Source organism: Elaeis guineensis, chromosome 1 (assembly GCF_000442705.2).
Source record: "Elaeis guineensis isolate ETL-2024a chromosome 1, EG11, whole genome shotgun sequence".
Taxonomy (NCBI): domain Eukaryota; kingdom Viridiplantae; phylum Streptophyta; class Magnoliopsida; order Arecales; family Arecaceae; genus Elaeis; species Elaeis guineensis.
The window spans coordinates 152,687,327-152,704,807 of NC_025993.2; the positions used below are offsets into that span (position 1 = coordinate 152,687,327).

Consider the following 17,481-nt stretch of genomic DNA (forward strand, 5'->3'; position numbering starts at 1 on the left):
TTTTACATTTACTATATAGATACTGATATTAATGAGATTAATATTAATGATGAAAGTTTCTACTTGATCACCCAACTTATATAGTGTTTTTTATTCCTCGTGTGAATATTGTTATTAATACGCTGGATATCATTCAAATTTAATACTAAATATATCAAAAAAATTGATTATTAAAATATTCTATTTATTATAATTTATTATATTTATATTGTTGTTCGGCACGTGAGATATTATCCGTTTTGGCCTATAGACCTTACGATTTTATCCTATATAAGTCAAAGTCCTTCTTGACTCACAATCAATGTGAGACTAATTTTCAGTCAAAGAGGAGTCTGTGTATGGATCAAAGTTGTCTTCCTCCTTATTTTTACCCCTTGGAGTCCTTCAGTCTAAAGGAGGCGCATAGGTCCCATGATGGACGTCAATATTGCGGTCAAAAGCTCATGATTCGATACATGAGGTATTATCCATTCTGATCCATAGACCTCATGATTATGTTCTTTAAAAATTGTCTTACGTTAGGTATTATCCATTCTGATTCATGAACTTTATAATTTTATTTTTTAAAAAATATTTTATATAAAAAAATAATTTTTTTATATAAATTAATTTTTTTTTTTTTGACTCACAGTGATCAGAAAAAGCCAGTGAGAATGATGTCAGTCTCAATCATGAAAATTTCAGTTCAGTTATTATTAAAATTTATTACTCAAATATGTAACCAACTTTTATTTGTTATATAATTTACGGTGTTTTGAAAAGTGGTGGAAAAAAAATTTTAGAGCACGTATCACGCACGTTATATGCTGGTCATCGGTGATCACCATTGGGCATTTCCCACCTCCTTCCAACTTCCGTTTGGACCTAGCCTTGTTATCTCTCTCTCAGAGTCTTACGGTTTACTTGCATCAGAACGTAGGTTCCTTTTCTTTCCGCCTTCCGCCTTCGCCCAAAATCAGTCAACCCAGCCGTCGTCGTCTTCTTCAATTATATCTCTCTCCCTTCTTTCGGCCCCCAAAAACCCCCAGCAATCTGTGTCTTTCTCCGTCTTCGCGTTGTGGGACCGCGGTGGGTTTCCAACGGGCGGCCGCGGCCGGAGATGGCGTCGGAGATCGAGGTGGTGGAGGAAGGGCCTGCCGCCAGCGCCGGTGGCGGCGGAGGCGGGGCGGCCGTGGAGGAGGAGGCGCTAAGGAACGACGTCTACACAGCCGCGGCGTACGGCGATCTGGAGAAGCTTCAGCGGCTGGTGGAGGTGGAGCTTTGTTCCGTCTCCGAGCCCGACGTTCTCGGCTACTCCGCGCTCCAGTGGACCGCCCTCAACAACCGCACCGCCGCCGCCCAGTACATCATCGAGGTCTTCTCTCTTTCTCTAATGATTTTTCGATAGAAATTTTGGGTGTCTATCTAATTGCATATCTATTGTTTTTTTTCTGCTATCCATTATTTTTTTTCTTTTTTTGTATTTTTGCGAAAACAAAAGAATCTTGGGATGTCTCGAGATCATTTAATTTGGATACTTTTTATTGTGTGATTATAGTTTTTTCGGTTGTTTCTGTGGTTGATTATTGATGTTTGGACAGCACGGAGGAGATGTGAATTCGGCGGATCATACGGGGCAGACGGCACTGCACTGGAGTGCAGTGCGCGGCCATATCCAGATTGCTGAGCTCTTGTTGAAAGAAGGAGCTCGAGTGGATGCAGCAGACTTGTATGGTTATCAGGTTTGGATTCAAGTAGTGTAATTTTTCTATCATGTATTCTGGGCTTTGAGCTCTCTTGCCTAATATTTTTTTTCTGAGTATGACACGTAAGGAAAGTCGTATTGTCTTTCATGCTTGATTTTTCTTGAATCATGGGTAGCTTTAAGTGTCTTTGACAAGGGCAGGTTGTGGATATTTGTGTTCGCATATTTTGGCCAGGCCTGGTTCCAGCTATGAATTGATGCTTGCTTTGTGAATCTTCACTCTCCAACTGTACATTGTAAATATACCTCCATTTTTATTACAAATTTTCTGAAATGCCTGCTTTAGGTATCCCCTCCTCTGCATAGACCATATACATTTGTTCAAGAATTTCTTCTTAGTGAAACCTCCATATGTCATCTCTATTGGTTCTTCATGACTTTGTCCTCAATTGGTGGAACTCTTGTGCCTTCTTTGATACCCTTGTGTTTCACTTTACATTTTGAGTTTTACTAGAAATTCACCGCAACTATTTTTTTTTTCTTTCCACTTTCGTCTTGTTTACTTGCCTTACATTCTAACCAGCAACGTAAGCCTTAGTACCATCTTATGTTTCTTATTTTCCTCACGTCATCAACAATTTTCAGCTTATACCGATTTGTGCATCTAGTGAATGCCTTGGGAGCAATTTAATGGTTTTGAAGCCCAATTCTCCTTCCGAAGGTACAAAAGCTAAATAGATAATTCAGTCAATTTTTCCTAATCCATGATAATGTGCTGACAGATGCAACCTTCCAAAGAAGGCTCCATTTCATCCTTTATGTAATGCCTTGATGAAAATCTTGTGCTTCTAGCTCATCAAAATGCATGCCTTGCCAACAATCTAAAGAAGCTTCAGCTTCAAGCCTGTGTCTTATTTCCTACACTTCAAGTCCTTGCATTCCTAGGCATGTTTCACCAAGCTATGTTGTTTATGGACCTCATTCATCTTTCAATGATAAAATCTTGCCATAAAAATTCTACACAGTAAGTTTTTGTTAGAAATGGGGATAATATCAGTCATGTTTGCTTATCTAAATGGACTTTTAATCAAGTTTCCGTTGATTGCAGACTGCACATGTTGCAGCCCAATATGGACAGACAGCATTTCTGTATCATATCGTCACAAAATGGAATGCCGATCCTGATGCTCCTGATAATGATGGAAGAAGCCCTTTGCACTGGTATGCAGCACCTTGTCCTTTCCTTTCAACTTATGCTGTGTAGAATAATACTATTAACCTGGCCAAAACATAATTCTACCTTTTTTTCCCCAAGCATCGAACTTCTTGTCTTTCATGTTCCATCAAAAATGTACCTTTGTGAATTAGTTATCTCATTGCAGTATACAAGTACAATAAACACTCAAAATTTTTTTGTCCCCCCAGTTGGCTGATGATGTGAATTCCAATGTAGTCCTTTTCCATATCTTCATGTCATCGTGTCATAGCATTGCAGACTATTTTTCTTTGTTTTTGCCAAAATATATGCTATAAGAAAATAAAATGTATTTTATTATCTCAGGATGATTGTGGACTATGATCTTTCTCTATTCTAAATTTTCTAATTTGATATTTTGGATCTTTTAGGGCTGCCTACAAGGGATATGCTGATTGCATACGTCTTCTTTTATTTCTCGATGCTTACAGAAGGCGGCAGGATAAAGAAGGTGCACATGACCTTATCCTTGTCATCTCTTTTTTTTTTCTCCCCTCTCTGTTGTTGGACCATAGAGTGCCTTAGCCAATGCATCTCACCTTTTTTTTGTTGTATTATGATTGTGTTTTCAGAAATTTTGGTACTTGCACTGAGTCATGTGCTTTTGTTGTTAGGTTGCACTCCTCTTCATTGGGCTGCTATCAGAGGGAATCTAGAAGCATGCACTGTGCTGGTTCAAGCAGGGAAAAAGGAGGACCTGATGGTGACAGATAATAGTGGCTTAACACCAGCACAGCTAGCTTCTAGCAAGAATCATCGGCAAGTTACTTTTTTCCTTGTAGGTATTCTGCGCATGGTGTTGTTTACCTATTATTTGTTGGGGAAATAAATCAATGGTTTCTTAATTTTTGTATCTAGCAGCTTTTATTTGCCAAATGCATGAACAATTTGTCTAAGCTTTTCCTTAATATTTATCCCACGCTGAATTAGGCTAGTTCTAAGTTTGTAGTGTTGCTTTAAGTTATCATCTGTGCGCTTCCTGGCATTTTTGAAACTACTTGGAAATGAGAACCTCTTGTTTTCTCATTGTTCAATCAGTTACTTGCTTTCTTTTATAAAATGCTAGGCATTGTTTCCTTTCGTTTGTTATTTCTTTTGCTGCATTGTTCTTTGTTCATGGATGATTGATCGTTTCATGGATATTTAAGTTGAGGTCGATAATTCAACATGCAATGCTGGGAAGTAGCTTTATCTGCATCTACATTAAGTTTACTCGAACAACTGCCAAAAACAGGTACAACTCTCTGAGTATGGCACCAAATTTAGGGACAACCACATAAGACCAGGAATAAAACTCATAATGAATTATAATATATACAGTGTACAAGATCAAAAGAAATATGAAGAAAGATACAAATGTGTACTTTCTTTAGGATTCATGTTCTACTCTCTGCAGACTCTGATAAATGTTAGCAAATTAAATGATTCATGTAATAGACCTTGTCAGTTAAGTAGATTGATGAATTCGTTATGTTTTCTTATTTCCAATTAACCATTTCATGTTTTGAGGAACTTTGGTTTCAAAGAATGTTAAGTCATGCCTTAATTAAGTCTGTGAGCTTGTAATGAATGGAACTGCTTCCAACCTATTGTCACATCATACACTTCTTGCTCATTCCTATACTCGAGAAATGAATTTAAGGTACTTCAAAATTTTAGTATTAAATTGAAATAGTTATTTGGAATCTTTTTGAGCTCCATTTATAGGGTTCCCTTATTTTACTTGTACATTATAGAAACCTTCTTGTAGAAAAGTAGAAGAAACTTTTACAAGATCTTATAATGGATTAGGGAATAATAGATAATTATAAATGTGAAACCAAAAACAACCCTAATCCCTTCTATTTATATTCAGCTTCCTGTTTATCTTTAATTAGGTGATAAAACAAGACACTGGGGGTTTGTTTGGTTGGTGTATGTCAAATTATGGGGTAATTTGATAATTCTTGGAAATAATTTATTTGAAAGAATAAATGCAAAGAAAAAATAAATTTTACAATATTTGGTTGGTGAAAAAGTACTCTAGAAAATAACAGTGGAAAAGGATTATCATCCTTGGTTGGAGGTAATCTTATGCGGTATATTTCTAAATTTTCAACAATACCGTTGAATAAACAATTCAATTAATGATTTTTTTTTTTTTTTGGTTCAATCCATTTGTTGGCCTTTTGTGCTTCATTTATATGAAGGCCATCAATATGAGACATTTCAATAGAAATATATTGACATAAGTTAATAAATATTTTAAACTAATTATACATATATTAGAAAATATATTTATTATTATAAATAAATTTATTATATTTTGGTATATAAATAAATAGATTAATTATTAATTAATCATATGTTAGATTTATTGATAATTAATAAATATTTGTTAATTATTTATTAATAATTAATATTTATTAATAAATATATTAATACATTAAATATATCTTGTTAATCAATATATTAATATATCTAGAATATATTAATATAATATTGATATAATGTCTGTTAATATAATTAAAATTTATTTTATAATTTCATTCATACAATATTAATATAATATAACTGAGGGCATTTTTGTCAAGAACTCGCAACATTTTAGATTCCCTCTACTCGGAAACCAATTTAGGAAAACGAATACTACCTTTGTGATGGTATTTGTTTTACCATCTCTATCAAAAAAATATAAATGTGGGACCCACAATTTATTTTTACCATCTCTCTTATCTACTTTTCATACTATAATAATCTGACATGGGATTTATTTTTTTATGCTATATTACCCCTAACCAAACAGGCCATGGAGCAAACAACATATGCTGCTCATGTTGAGAAGTTTGAAAGGTTTGACAGTAGCAACAACTTTTACCTTCATTGATGTTACAACCGGATACTTCTATAATTTCATCGACTTGTACCTCTTCCAATTACTACCATGATAAGCATCTGTTAGTCTCTAAAACAGAAGTCTAAAATGTTTGTTTTTGAATGACATCTACTTCTACTCTCTCTCTCTCTCTCTCTCTCTCTCTCTCTCTCTCTTTCTATATATATATATATTTTTAAGTTGGTGGGTAGGCTTGGCTACACTTGATCGGGTCTCCACTTAGATCCAATCAGATTTAGATTTGATGATGGGGGTTCTATATTGATGATCCAAGCTGTTGATGTGATCTATTACTAAACTATTTACAAACAATCATGCGATTTAGATACCTTTAGCCTATATGTCAAGTGATCAAAAAATATATTGTTTCATGTTATTTGAACTGTCCAATTTTTTAACTACTTGATGTATAAGGCTACGAGTCTCAAATTACATTATCTTTGGTGCCTAGGCAATTTAGAGATCACATTCAATAGCTTGGGTCATTGATGTGAGACCATTATCATATGATCTAAATCTGACAGAATTTGAGTGGTGATCCACTCAAGTATAGCCAAGTCCAACTATACATACAAAGAACGTGACCGGCCTCAAATGGCTTGAAGGTGTGCATATGTTGTTCCCAAGAAAAAAAAGAAAACATTATAGTACCCTTTTTTTTATTTTCCACATGGGAGCCAGCCATAAATAGCATGGATGCCCTAACCCAACTGTCGAGAGGCATGGTCCGGGGCGGTTCGGGGTATACCAAATCGTATTGGTGGCTAACTGATGTGGTTCGAATGTTTGATTCGGAATGTTGGTGAAAATGGAGCAAGAGAGAAAAAGAGAGGAAAAGAGAGAGGCAGGGAGGGAAGGAAAGGAAAAGGTCAGTGGTGGCCCGTCGAGGTTTTTCGGGCTTCGTGATCCTCCGCGAGATGGAAGAAGAGAGAGACAGAGAAAAAGAGGAAGGAAGAGAAGAGAAGGAAGGGGAAGAGGGCGGAGAGGCCGCTAGAGGGCCATTGTGGCCATCGGACAGCCTAAAACAGCCTCGCTGCTGTCGTGGGTTCGAAACAAGGTCGAAGCCCCTATTTCGTTGTGTTTTTCAGAAAATATGGTACACAGTGAAGCCGGTATTGGGTTTGCCCTTGTTTTGGGCTATCCGGCAGCCTCTCTACTGCATTTCCTTCCCTTTTCTCTCCCTTCTCTTTTTCTATCTTTCTTTGCTCTCATTTTCTCTCGCAGAGGACTGTGGAGCCTAGGTCTCAATGGCCCTCCAGTGGCCATCACCGGTGTCTCTGTCGGCCTTTTTTTCTTCCCCCCTCTCCCTCCCTCCCTCTCTCTCTTCCTTCTGGTTCATCCCTCATTTCCATATTGGTTCGGGCCCAGTACGGTTCAATATGGGGGTGTATCGACTCTTACCGCCAGCCGGCTAGCATGGGATCCAGTTCCAAGTCGGCGACCTTTGCCAAGAGGAAAGAGAAAATTCTTATTTTCAACTTACCTTCTTTAATTAGAATTCTCATATATCCAAAACTCTTTATGATTAAAACTAATCCTCTACAATTAGATAGGTTTATGGATGATAATAATTTTACAAATGTATTACTTTAGAATAAAAGTTCATATATTTCTTTTGAAAAATCATAGTTATCTATGTGCAAGAGATGTGCAAGTTCACTGCACATGCGAGACTCTAGTTCTGAAAAATGCTTCCTTCAAAGAAGTTCTTGCCAACGTTATGACACAACTTTGATTTTGCTACTGTTGAGCTTGAATCTATTGAATTTTGATGAAAGTGCAATTACAAGAGCCTATATGAGATCGTCTTGATGCATTAGAAATTTCTTCTGTTATATAGGGCATTACACCTGAATCCATTACTGTTGCTTTCCTACTTTAAACAAGTAAAAGAATTTTTCTCAAAGGTTGCAGCAGGGTATCAGGGTTCTAATGGAATTAAAATTTATGCAGGGAAATGCTAGAAGGTTGTTTGACAGGCGATGCGATGCGAATAACCATCTTGGAAAGTTATCAAAATTAGGACTTGCACCTGCTCTTTGGTGCATCGTTATTGCCATGCTTGTTACATATATACGTTCAGTCGTTTCAGGTATATGTGTTGCATGAATGCATGAGCTGAAGCATATCCATTTATTCAAGTGAATGTGTTTGTGTTATTTATTTTTTACTTTCTTTTTGGATGCAGGATCCTATCTTTTGAAGTTAACATCTGCACTTGGGATTTTTGCATGGCTAGGTGTCTTACTGGCAACTGTTGGACTAGTTATGTTTTATAGATGTAGCAGGTATTATAAATAATTCTTTAGCATGATTTTCTAACTGATTGGTGCTAAATGGATGCGAATTCAGGATGCAGTATGCTGTATGCATATGAATATTTTGGAACTATTACAGCTGACATCTGACAGCTTTTTGTCAGTTTCGTTTTGGAAATATTTAAGACTCTTTTGAAGCAATTTATGTTTATAAGTTTTAGTATAATCATTACATTGTGATTATGTTGCATGGTTTGATAATACACTTGATGCTAGCTATTTTAATTAATACTTTTCAGAAAGAGTCTATTGAAATGTTATTTGGAAAAGAAATATAGTTTCTGAAGCATTCACTTATCAACATCTAGACACTGCTCATGTACTTAGCGCCACCCTGTTTATGAGAAGATGAATGGCAAAGAAAAAGATTTTGTATATCACAATAGGTAGGATTTATTTGTATATATATATTTTTTAAGTTTTTATTTCTCATGGCAAATATCATGGTACTTATATTATGTTGTTGTCTGTTAAAGTTATATGCTTCGTATCATCAGCATAATATGTTTGTTCTTATTAAATTTGTTGGCATATTAAGATATGCATAAAATATTGGTTTTTCAGATTGTAAGGAAATTATTGAAATCCAAAGCTAACCAAGATTCTACACCATTTAGACTGACTTATCCCAAAAATATGGACACTAGGTCAGGTATTAGGCTAATTTTCACCCAATTCTCTTGCTGGCTGGTGCATGGTCTGCCAAAATCTAACACGAAGAAATCCAACATCATGGACTAGACATGATCAGAAATTGTTCTTAAGAATTGGCGCTAAATTCTTCACCATGACTACTTAGGCTAGAGATGCAATGCCACAGGACCTGGAAGACTAGTCAGCGCATTAGAAAATCTACCTTTCTGGTTGATGTTTGAACCATGGATTAGATTAATGACTGTCACATTTTTTCAGAGGATCGTTTGATGTTATACATTCATATAACAGCAATTATGTAGCTGTTAGAAGTTTTAACGGTTATGTAATGTCAATAGCAGTTGTTATTTGGTCTTCTCACTGTTTGACATAGAGCATTAGTAGTTTTTATATCAATATCTTGAAACTAGTTCTTTGTATATGCAATGCATATGACTGTTTCAAGAGGAGTATTTGATGGATGACTGCGATTCCATCAATGGAGTTATGTGGCACATAGAATGCTTGTCCATAAGTCAGGATGAAGGAATGTTTGCTGGACAGTTGCAATCCCATATTTTTGATGAGAAATTACTCATTACTTGCGATGAGGAAATGTACAATTGATAGTTATGATTTGAGAGGAATATTAGCAAGATTTGCCATACCATCTCATACCGTCCGGTATGGGGTATACCATACTGTACTGGTATCGTACCGAATTACCAATACAGCATACCATCCCATACTGACACTACCATACCATATCCAACCGTCTACCGACATTATAATAGGATCGTACCTGTATGGGGTTCAGTACCGAGATGGCGAACCTTAAATATCAATTTACTCGTTATGATCATTTCTATTCTTTGATTCATCATATTGGATACAATTTCCAATATAAACCTGACTTTGGTTCTGTTTCAGTTCCTTTCTCTTACTGATGATGAAACCAAGTCACTTCCTCATGAATGTGGTTGATTCAAGTGGATGGAACATGCGATGGACAATTATGATTTAAGAGGAAGAATTGTTGGATACTATTATGTCTATCTTGAAATATTAAGGATTAGATTTTAATTTCCCTTCTTCTATGAAAAGTATATTGATGAATACACTCCCTGTTTGATCATATTCTCTTTCTTTTTTGTCTGTTTATTTGAGATTAAGATACATTTATGTAGTGTAATTAGGCACAATATTTAAAGCAATGATCCACGTTAGGGATAACCCTGATGGCCTGACCTTACCCTTCGTGACTTTTATACTAATAAAACAGAAGTATTAGTCCAAAATTGTTATATTGCAATTGGTGCAATGATGTTACTTTGTCATTACATATTATAGTAACTACCACGGCTGTTTTAATAGCTGTTCTTTTATTCCCCGAAGGCTGGATTGGGCAAATAACAGCCATTATTTCCATTTTAATGGTCTTTGGCACTTGGTAGTAACCCTTGGGGTATAATGGGATGAGTTGCTTTTTGGAACCTTCAATTAAACTCTTGCACATATGGTGCAACCCTCTAAAACTCCCCTAGACCCAAAAGGATTCTAGATGAAGAGAAAACTAGCAAGTGAATAGGAAGGTGTACTTATCTGAGGTGCAAGTTATAAGCTGGAGTGTTAAATCAAAAGTAAGACAGACACATGCCCACACGTGAAAGCATGCATAACACTACTGTGCATCACTTTTTATTGTCATACTCTGATGTTTGCTGGTGTAGAGTTATGCAAATTATCATCTTATAGTCTATGCCACATGGTGCAGACATTAATATTTATGCATCATGCTCCATCTCATCGCCATACTTTTTGTGGTTTGCTGCAGGAAGGACCCTGGTTATATCAAAATGAATGTACGGGATTCACAAAATCTGCGAGATGATGTGAGTTGTAACTTTGGCCTTGCTAAGTAAATCTAATCACAATAAACAACTGATTTTTCTCTTCTGGTGCATGTGCTGACTGTAACATAACAACAAGTTGTTCTTTCATTCTGTGGTTGTTTAATAAGTTAGAGTACTGCATGCATCTTTGCATTAGGGTAAAAGCACATAAGTTTTCACGGTGGCTGCTTTCTTTGCAGTTAAGGTGCATTTTGAGTTATACACGTACAAGGTACTGGAGACACCAAGGCACATCTCTTTTCTATCAAAGTTTTTGTTATGCAACAAATTATAGCTTTTTGCCTTCTGTGCCAAGTTATGTGCCTTATCAATAGACACATTCAACAAGTGCTATTAATCATCCCATTGAATAAGCTACGCTTTTTTTAAATAGCTATAATTATATGTATATATTTTAATCTTAGGAAAGTAATGCATATGCTGCACATTTTTTAAAAATACTACTTTTTTTTTCCCCTGTTCAAGAGAAAAGATTGAACCTCTATCTATGATAGAAAACAATTTATGAATTTGTGACTCCACATGTGCTATAAAATTGTCTTATGCATTGCTGAATGCAATCAGAGGCAAAACTTCTTTAAGATAGCTTGATGTTTTATATACTTTATCTGATGTCACACAACCTTAGTAAGTAAGATATTTTTAGTAAGATTCTCTTTGTCATAATGATATGTTCCCTGCCAACATGCCTCTATTTGAAAATAAGGTGATTTAAAAGATTTATCCCATGTTAGATCATGTATTCTCCATATATGCTGGTTTATATTCTGATACATGAAGGTTCTAATGGAAGGTTTTGAAGCTATAACTATGAAATCAAATCATAATATATATCCAACAAAACCTATTTTTTATTTATACTATCCAATATGTCGAAATTCATGAACAAGGACATTTGTAAATTTCAAAATAAGCTATTTCAGGGTTCTTTAATTTTGTGTCACTTTGTCAAAGAAATAGCCTAAATAATAACATGCTGCACCACCTAAAATCAAAGTTGGTCGCATAGCACATGTCTGGAGGTATGCTAGAGCGAGCATATCCTTTTGCAAACATATTTGATTTTAGTGATCTTGGTTCTGTTGGAAAGATATCTTTGATATCTACAATTGATAATTCATGGCGCAATGTTTGAAAATCAAAAACTGGCCGATATTATGCTTCCGTGATGAGTATACTCTGGTTTGTAATATTTTAAGTAGGATTCCTTTTAGCTTTATCTAAAATCTGAACAGAAGTTCCCTTGGGTTAGTATTGTTGATGATCTAAGCAGATTGGCTTTGAGACTTGAGAATTATGATAGATTGATTTTATCTTGGAGAATTAGAAAATATCTTTTCTTCTCTCACCTTTCCTACTCTTATTCTATCTGGATGGTTTCTTCTTCATAAGGATTTTAGTGACCCCCCAGATTTACCTGCAGTGTAACTATCTTAATGTTTGTTGTTAGCTGTTTTGATATTCTGAAAGTAAATCCTATATTATATAGTTTTCTGTTAGTTGTCTGACGAAAATGGCACTTCACATACTCCTGGCTGCTGTTGGAACCTTATCAACATAGTATCTTGTGAAATCTCAATGTAGCGCACAATAGAAGATACCAATACAGGCTGTTATTTATCCAATTACCTAATTGATTGGTTGTTTGATAGATCCTTGATCATCAAGGCAATAATTATTATCCTACTTTCTTTAAAAAAGTTGACAAGATTTTATATCTATAAATATTTATACTGACAGGAGCCTTTGCTAAAGATGGAACTAAACAATCCTTCTCTGCTAGCTGGAAATTGGTCTCAGCTCTGTGCAACATGCAAGGTACATTTTCCTTTAATTGTAATTTTAAGTTTTTTTTTTTTCTTTTCATGTCCAACATCCGTGTTTGAAAATTTCTCATTCAGCCTATACTTGAATATCTTTTTTTTCTAGATTGTCAGGCCTCTGCGTTCAAAGCATTGTTCCACTTGTGAACGCTGTGTGGAACAGTTTGATCATCACTGTCCTTGGCTATCAAATTGTATTGGCAAGGTGCTTTGACACTCATTACTTGCATTATTGTTTCTTGCTCTCTAGACTTTTCTGTGCCTCAAATTCATCTGGAGGCACTAGGGTTTTTCTCCCTGTCCATATAACATTCTTCTTGTTCTTATATTCATTAAATAAAAGATGGCTTGCAATTGCAGAGAAACAAGTGGGATTTCTTCATGTTTCTCATTCTAGAAGTTTCTGCTATGATCATTACTGGTGCAGTAACTATAATCAGTATGTGTTGTTGAACTTTGTTTTGTTAAAGTTTTTAGTTTTTATGTTGATTAGAAATATTGTGTTTTACTTGCATTAAACAGGAACTAAATTTGTGTTATAGGAATTGTGAAAGATCCAACTGCATCAACATCTTTTGGTGCATGGTTGAGCCATTCTGCTACTTATCATCCTGGAGCTGTATTGTTTCTAATAATGGACTTCTTTCTTTTCTTTGGAGTTGCAGTTTTGACTGTTGTACAGGCATCACAGGTATGTAAATAAATCGTGTGATTGTATTTTCTCTAGCTTTTTGATAAATACTTAATTTGGCATACTGAGAGTCTGATGCATTTTGAAATGACAAGTGGTATCATAAAAGTTTTGTTGTGATATCACTAGCTTTGATACCACTTGTTGTGGATCCGGTACCACCCATTGCGGCAAGAAGAAAGAGGAAATAAAAATAGGAAACATACAATCAAATACATGGAATAGTCCAAGTGCTACTTTCACGGGACATGCAAGCTTCATTATGAAAGAGAAAATAAGTATAAGAGGAGATCCTCATATTCTCAACTAGAAGTTACCCTCACAAAAGCTCTCTCAAATCCCTCAAGGAGATCCTCTCACAGGCCGTCGGTATCAGGGTTCTCGACGTCTCTGGAAGTTTTCTGTGGAGTAAACCGCTACATCATGCCTCACGGCCACTCACACGATCGTTGCCTCGTTCTGCCTGATGCTATACTCTGCCCTTGGTACTCTGTCTGCGTCTGCTCTGCGGGTTGCTCATGCTCGGTGCTCGCTGAACTCCTCTCGACTGCTGTCTGAGCCTCCCTCGGCTTCATCACTTGGTTCTGTTGCCCACAGGGTCGTTTATAGCCCCAAAACCCTCACTGCATCGAAGAAGCACTTTTGATCGGACTCCATACGCCTCTGGATCGTCCGATCAGTGCCACACATCTTTCCTGGTTGCCCGATCGCGCATTTGCACACCTGATCACACCCGATCAAGCCTCCAAGCCATCCGATCAAGACCACAACACCTGCAAGCCGTCTGATCGCGCCAACATGACCATTGGTCCACAAAAATCTCCATGGACCACGAGAAACCCCTAGGAAATGGCGTCGGAACATTGTGGACTGTGCGAAACCTTGGGGAAAAGCCGGCCGATCCATGCCTCGTGCGTGGACCGCACCTGCGCACGCTCGCTTGGGCTTGGGCCGCGCATGCCTAGGCTAGTCCGCACGCCCGTATGCTTCTGGGCCGAGCCCGCGTGCTACTGGGCCACGCTCGCGGGCCTGGGCCGCCAGTCTTCTGGTCCGCACGCTACGGGCCCCATTGGTTCGTGCGCTGCAGGTCTTATCGCTCCGTATTTTCGAACTCCTCGCGACGTGCTCTTCGAGCTGGACTTCTCCGTATTTGAGTTTTTGCTCCTGTGCATCGAATTCGAGGTATTTTTTCTAACAATCTCTACCTCAACTCGACATTCAGCCTCCACCTGACTTTGAGAGCTTTTGAATCTTCTTACCTCCATGCCTTAGGACAAACACCTGCTACTCATAGATGGACAAATATGAGAGTTGAGCCAGGCCGCTCGATCCCATCTCCGTCATATCCTCTGACTCAATATCTGCTCGGAGTAGCCTCTTCGCGGTGTCGCTCATCATCCTTCCAAGTCTTCCATCTCATGCCCGATCCACCTCCACCTCGCATTGGACTCCCGTTGGCATCTTTCATGTAAACGGCTTCTCCTTGTACCTGAGAGCATCGATCAACCCTTCGCGATTGATCTCCACTTTGATTGCGTCTGTCTTCTCCATCTTCAATCTTGATCACCACCATCACAACCTGCACCTGGTACCAACTTGGCTCTGATACTAATTGTTGTGATATCACTTGCTCTAATATCACTTGTTGCGGATCTGGTGCCACCCGTTGCGGCAGGAAAAAAGCAAAAATAAAAATAGAGAACACACAATCAAGTGCGTGGAATAGCCTAAGTGCTACTTTCATGGAGTATGCAAGCTTCACTATGTAAGAGAAAATAAATACAAGAGGAGATCCTTACACTCTCAATTCTCCGTACACAAATTTCTTTCAATTAGAAGCTATCTTCACAAAAGTTCTCTCAAATCCCTCAAGGAGATCCTCTCACAGGCCTGCAAGTATCAGAGTCCTCGATGCCTTTGGACGCTTCCAGTGGAGCAAACCGCTACATCATACCTCACGGTCACTTACACGGCTGTTGCCTCGTCCTGCTTGATGCTATGCTCTGCCCTCAGTGTTCTGTCTGCATCTGCTTTGCGGGTTGCTCATGCTCGGCACTCGTTGAACTCCTCTCGGCTGCTGCCTGAGCCTCCCTTGCCTTCACCGCTCGGTTCTGTTGCCCACAGGGCCGTTTATAGTCCCAAAACCCTCACTGCATTGAAAAAGCACTCCTGATTGAACTCCACATGCATCTGGACCGTTCGATCAATGCTGCACGTCTTTTTTGGCCGTCCGATCGCGTATCTACGCGCCTGATCACACCCGATCAAGCCTCCAAGCCATCCGATCAAGACCACAATACCTGCAAGCCGTCCGATCGTGCCAAAATGACCATCAATCCAAAGAAATCTCCATGGACCATGAGAAACCCCTGAGAAACGATGTCGGTCCACCGTGGACTGCACGAAACCTAGAGAAAATGTTGGCCGGTCCATGCACAAAACCTAGAGAAAACGTTGGCCAAGGCGTGGACCGCATGAGGTCACGGGCCATGCTTGCGTGCGCCCGCCTAGGCCTAGGCCGTCGCGGGCGCCTAGGCCGGGCCCGCGCGCGCCCGTGCCGGGCCTGCGCACGCTTGCGCCTAGACCGCTAGTCCTTTTGGTCCGTGCACTGCAGGTCTCACCGCTCCGCATTTTTGGGCTCCCCGCGACGTGTTCTTCGAGATAGGCTTCTCTGCATCTGGGTTTTAGCTCCTATGCATCGAATTGGAGACATTTTTCCTAACAAGTTCTAATATTGCAATTTTTTTTTTTATTGCAGATGAAACCTGCACATATCAGTCTAAGTTTTATGATTTCCAATATACTCTGTTTTCCTTTGGGCTTAGTGATAGATGTGTTGAATATTTTGCAGCATGGTTTTATTTGCACATCCTTGTGCTTGAGTTTGGGATCATGACTTGTCTTCCAATTTAAGTTTTCTGTTGAACTTAACGTGTAATCATCTATTAATTATTAAGGTGAATTGTTTAATTATCTTTAGAATATTTTTACTTATTGGCATCTCTCTGTGTCTGTGATTCTCTCAGACTCTTGGTTCAGAGTGATGTTGCATTTACCTGTATCCTATTTGTCCATCTGTTTCAGAATCTGCTGCTATTCTCTGTATGTGATCATAGACAAGAGAACTCGATCCTCTTCCCCAGCAGTCCATTAATGTGCAGGATGTTGATGAAGCACACTTTACACAAATAGTAGCTTTAAGAAGAAAATGCAAGCATTAATTAGAAAGAAAAAAAAATAAAGAAAATGTCAGAGCCAGCAAGTCTTAAATCAAAATAGATGGCCAAGTTCATTCAAAATTGAGTTTGATTTGGGAATTTTTATTTGCAAGATTTATAACCCAGCAAGCAGTTAATGGCTCCAATAAATTATGTGCATCAAAGTTCATCATGTCTATTTATCAGTGCTATAGTTGCAAGCTTCCTGAATAATGTTATAGTGCATTCTTGTATCAGTAAATTTGCTTTTCTTGTGTTTAATAGCTTTTGTTGATAGAAGACTAACCCTTCCTAATTGTTTCTTCTTTTTATGCAGATCTCGAGGAACATAACGACAAATGAGATGGCAAATGCTGTGAGGTATAGCTATCTCAGAGGACCAGGTGGTCGGTTCAGAAACCCATATGATCATGGCATTCGCAAGAACTGTTCAGACTTCCTTCTTAATGGTTATAATGAAGATGTCGAGTGTCCGGAGCAAACAACACCTTCCGCGGAAATGGGGATGATCCAAATGACAAGAAGGACAAATATTCAGAATGGAGGCACCCATTCTCAACGTGGTAATGGCAATGGCCATGTTTGCATTGATGTGCATTCCAACAATGGACACGTAAACTCTTTACAGTGCAACCATAACGGTAAGACTGATGGGGTTGCTCTGGGGTTGGGCCTTGGCCGTAACAATGTTCGCCACAATCCACGATCGGTTCTTGCCTCATGATTCGTCATACCACATGGAGCACGAGATCATGCTCTTTGTAGATGCAACTGTCGGAATGTCCATCATAGATTTTGTCTCTTTGCAAGTTCTACTTAATGCTAGTTACTGTTCTTGGAGAGCAGTTTTGGCCTCGTGTAATCGTCTGGTCAACTTGTGCATGCTGTGGTGCATCGGGCTAGCTTTTATTGTGCAGAATCTTTTTTACCGATGAAAGCCAGTTTATTGATGTGAAATGGAAGTGTGACAGTGTGCTGCGGCTTTAGCTAACGAAAGGGTACGGAATTCTCACATATTCATGTTGTGTATCTCATCACGATGGAGAAGGTGCCAGAGCCTAGACCTTGCAC

The 17,481-nt window shown here is 38.2% G+C and overlaps 1 protein-coding gene across 1 annotated transcript; it reads left to right on the forward strand.

Moving 5' to 3' along the window:
• Positions 1–836: 836 nt before the first annotated feature.
• LOC105039068 (protein S-acyltransferase 24) lies at positions 837–17,367 on the forward strand. The gene is made up of 13 exons (XM_010915052.4): positions 837–1,354; positions 1,581–1,721; positions 2,793–2,905; positions 3,311–3,390; positions 3,554–3,717; positions 7,768–7,906; positions 8,003–8,102; positions 10,600–10,657; positions 12,419–12,496; positions 12,608–12,706; positions 12,862–12,940; positions 13,044–13,192; positions 16,727–17,367. The coding sequence occupies exons 1-13, from the start codon at positions 1,100–1,102 to the stop codon at positions 17,132–17,134; spliced, it is 1,863 nt and encodes a 620-aa protein (XP_010913354.1). The 5' UTR covers positions 837–1,099; the 3' UTR covers positions 17,135–17,367.
• Positions 17,368–17,481: the final 114 nt, after the last annotated feature.

Coding starts and splice junctions, on each gene's coding strand:
- LOC105039068 (XM_010915052.4), top strand. CDS start 1,100: ATGGCGTCGGAGATCGAGGTGGTGGAGGAAGGGCCTGCCGCCAGCGCC. Junction 12,707..12,861: donor TATCAAATTGTATTGGCAAG/GTGCTTTGACAC, acceptor TTGCAATTGCAG/AGAAACAAGTGGGATTTCTT. Junction 13,193..16,726: donor CTGTTGTACAGGCATCACAG/GTATGTAAATAA, acceptor CTTTTTATGCAG/ATCTCGAGGAACATAACGAC.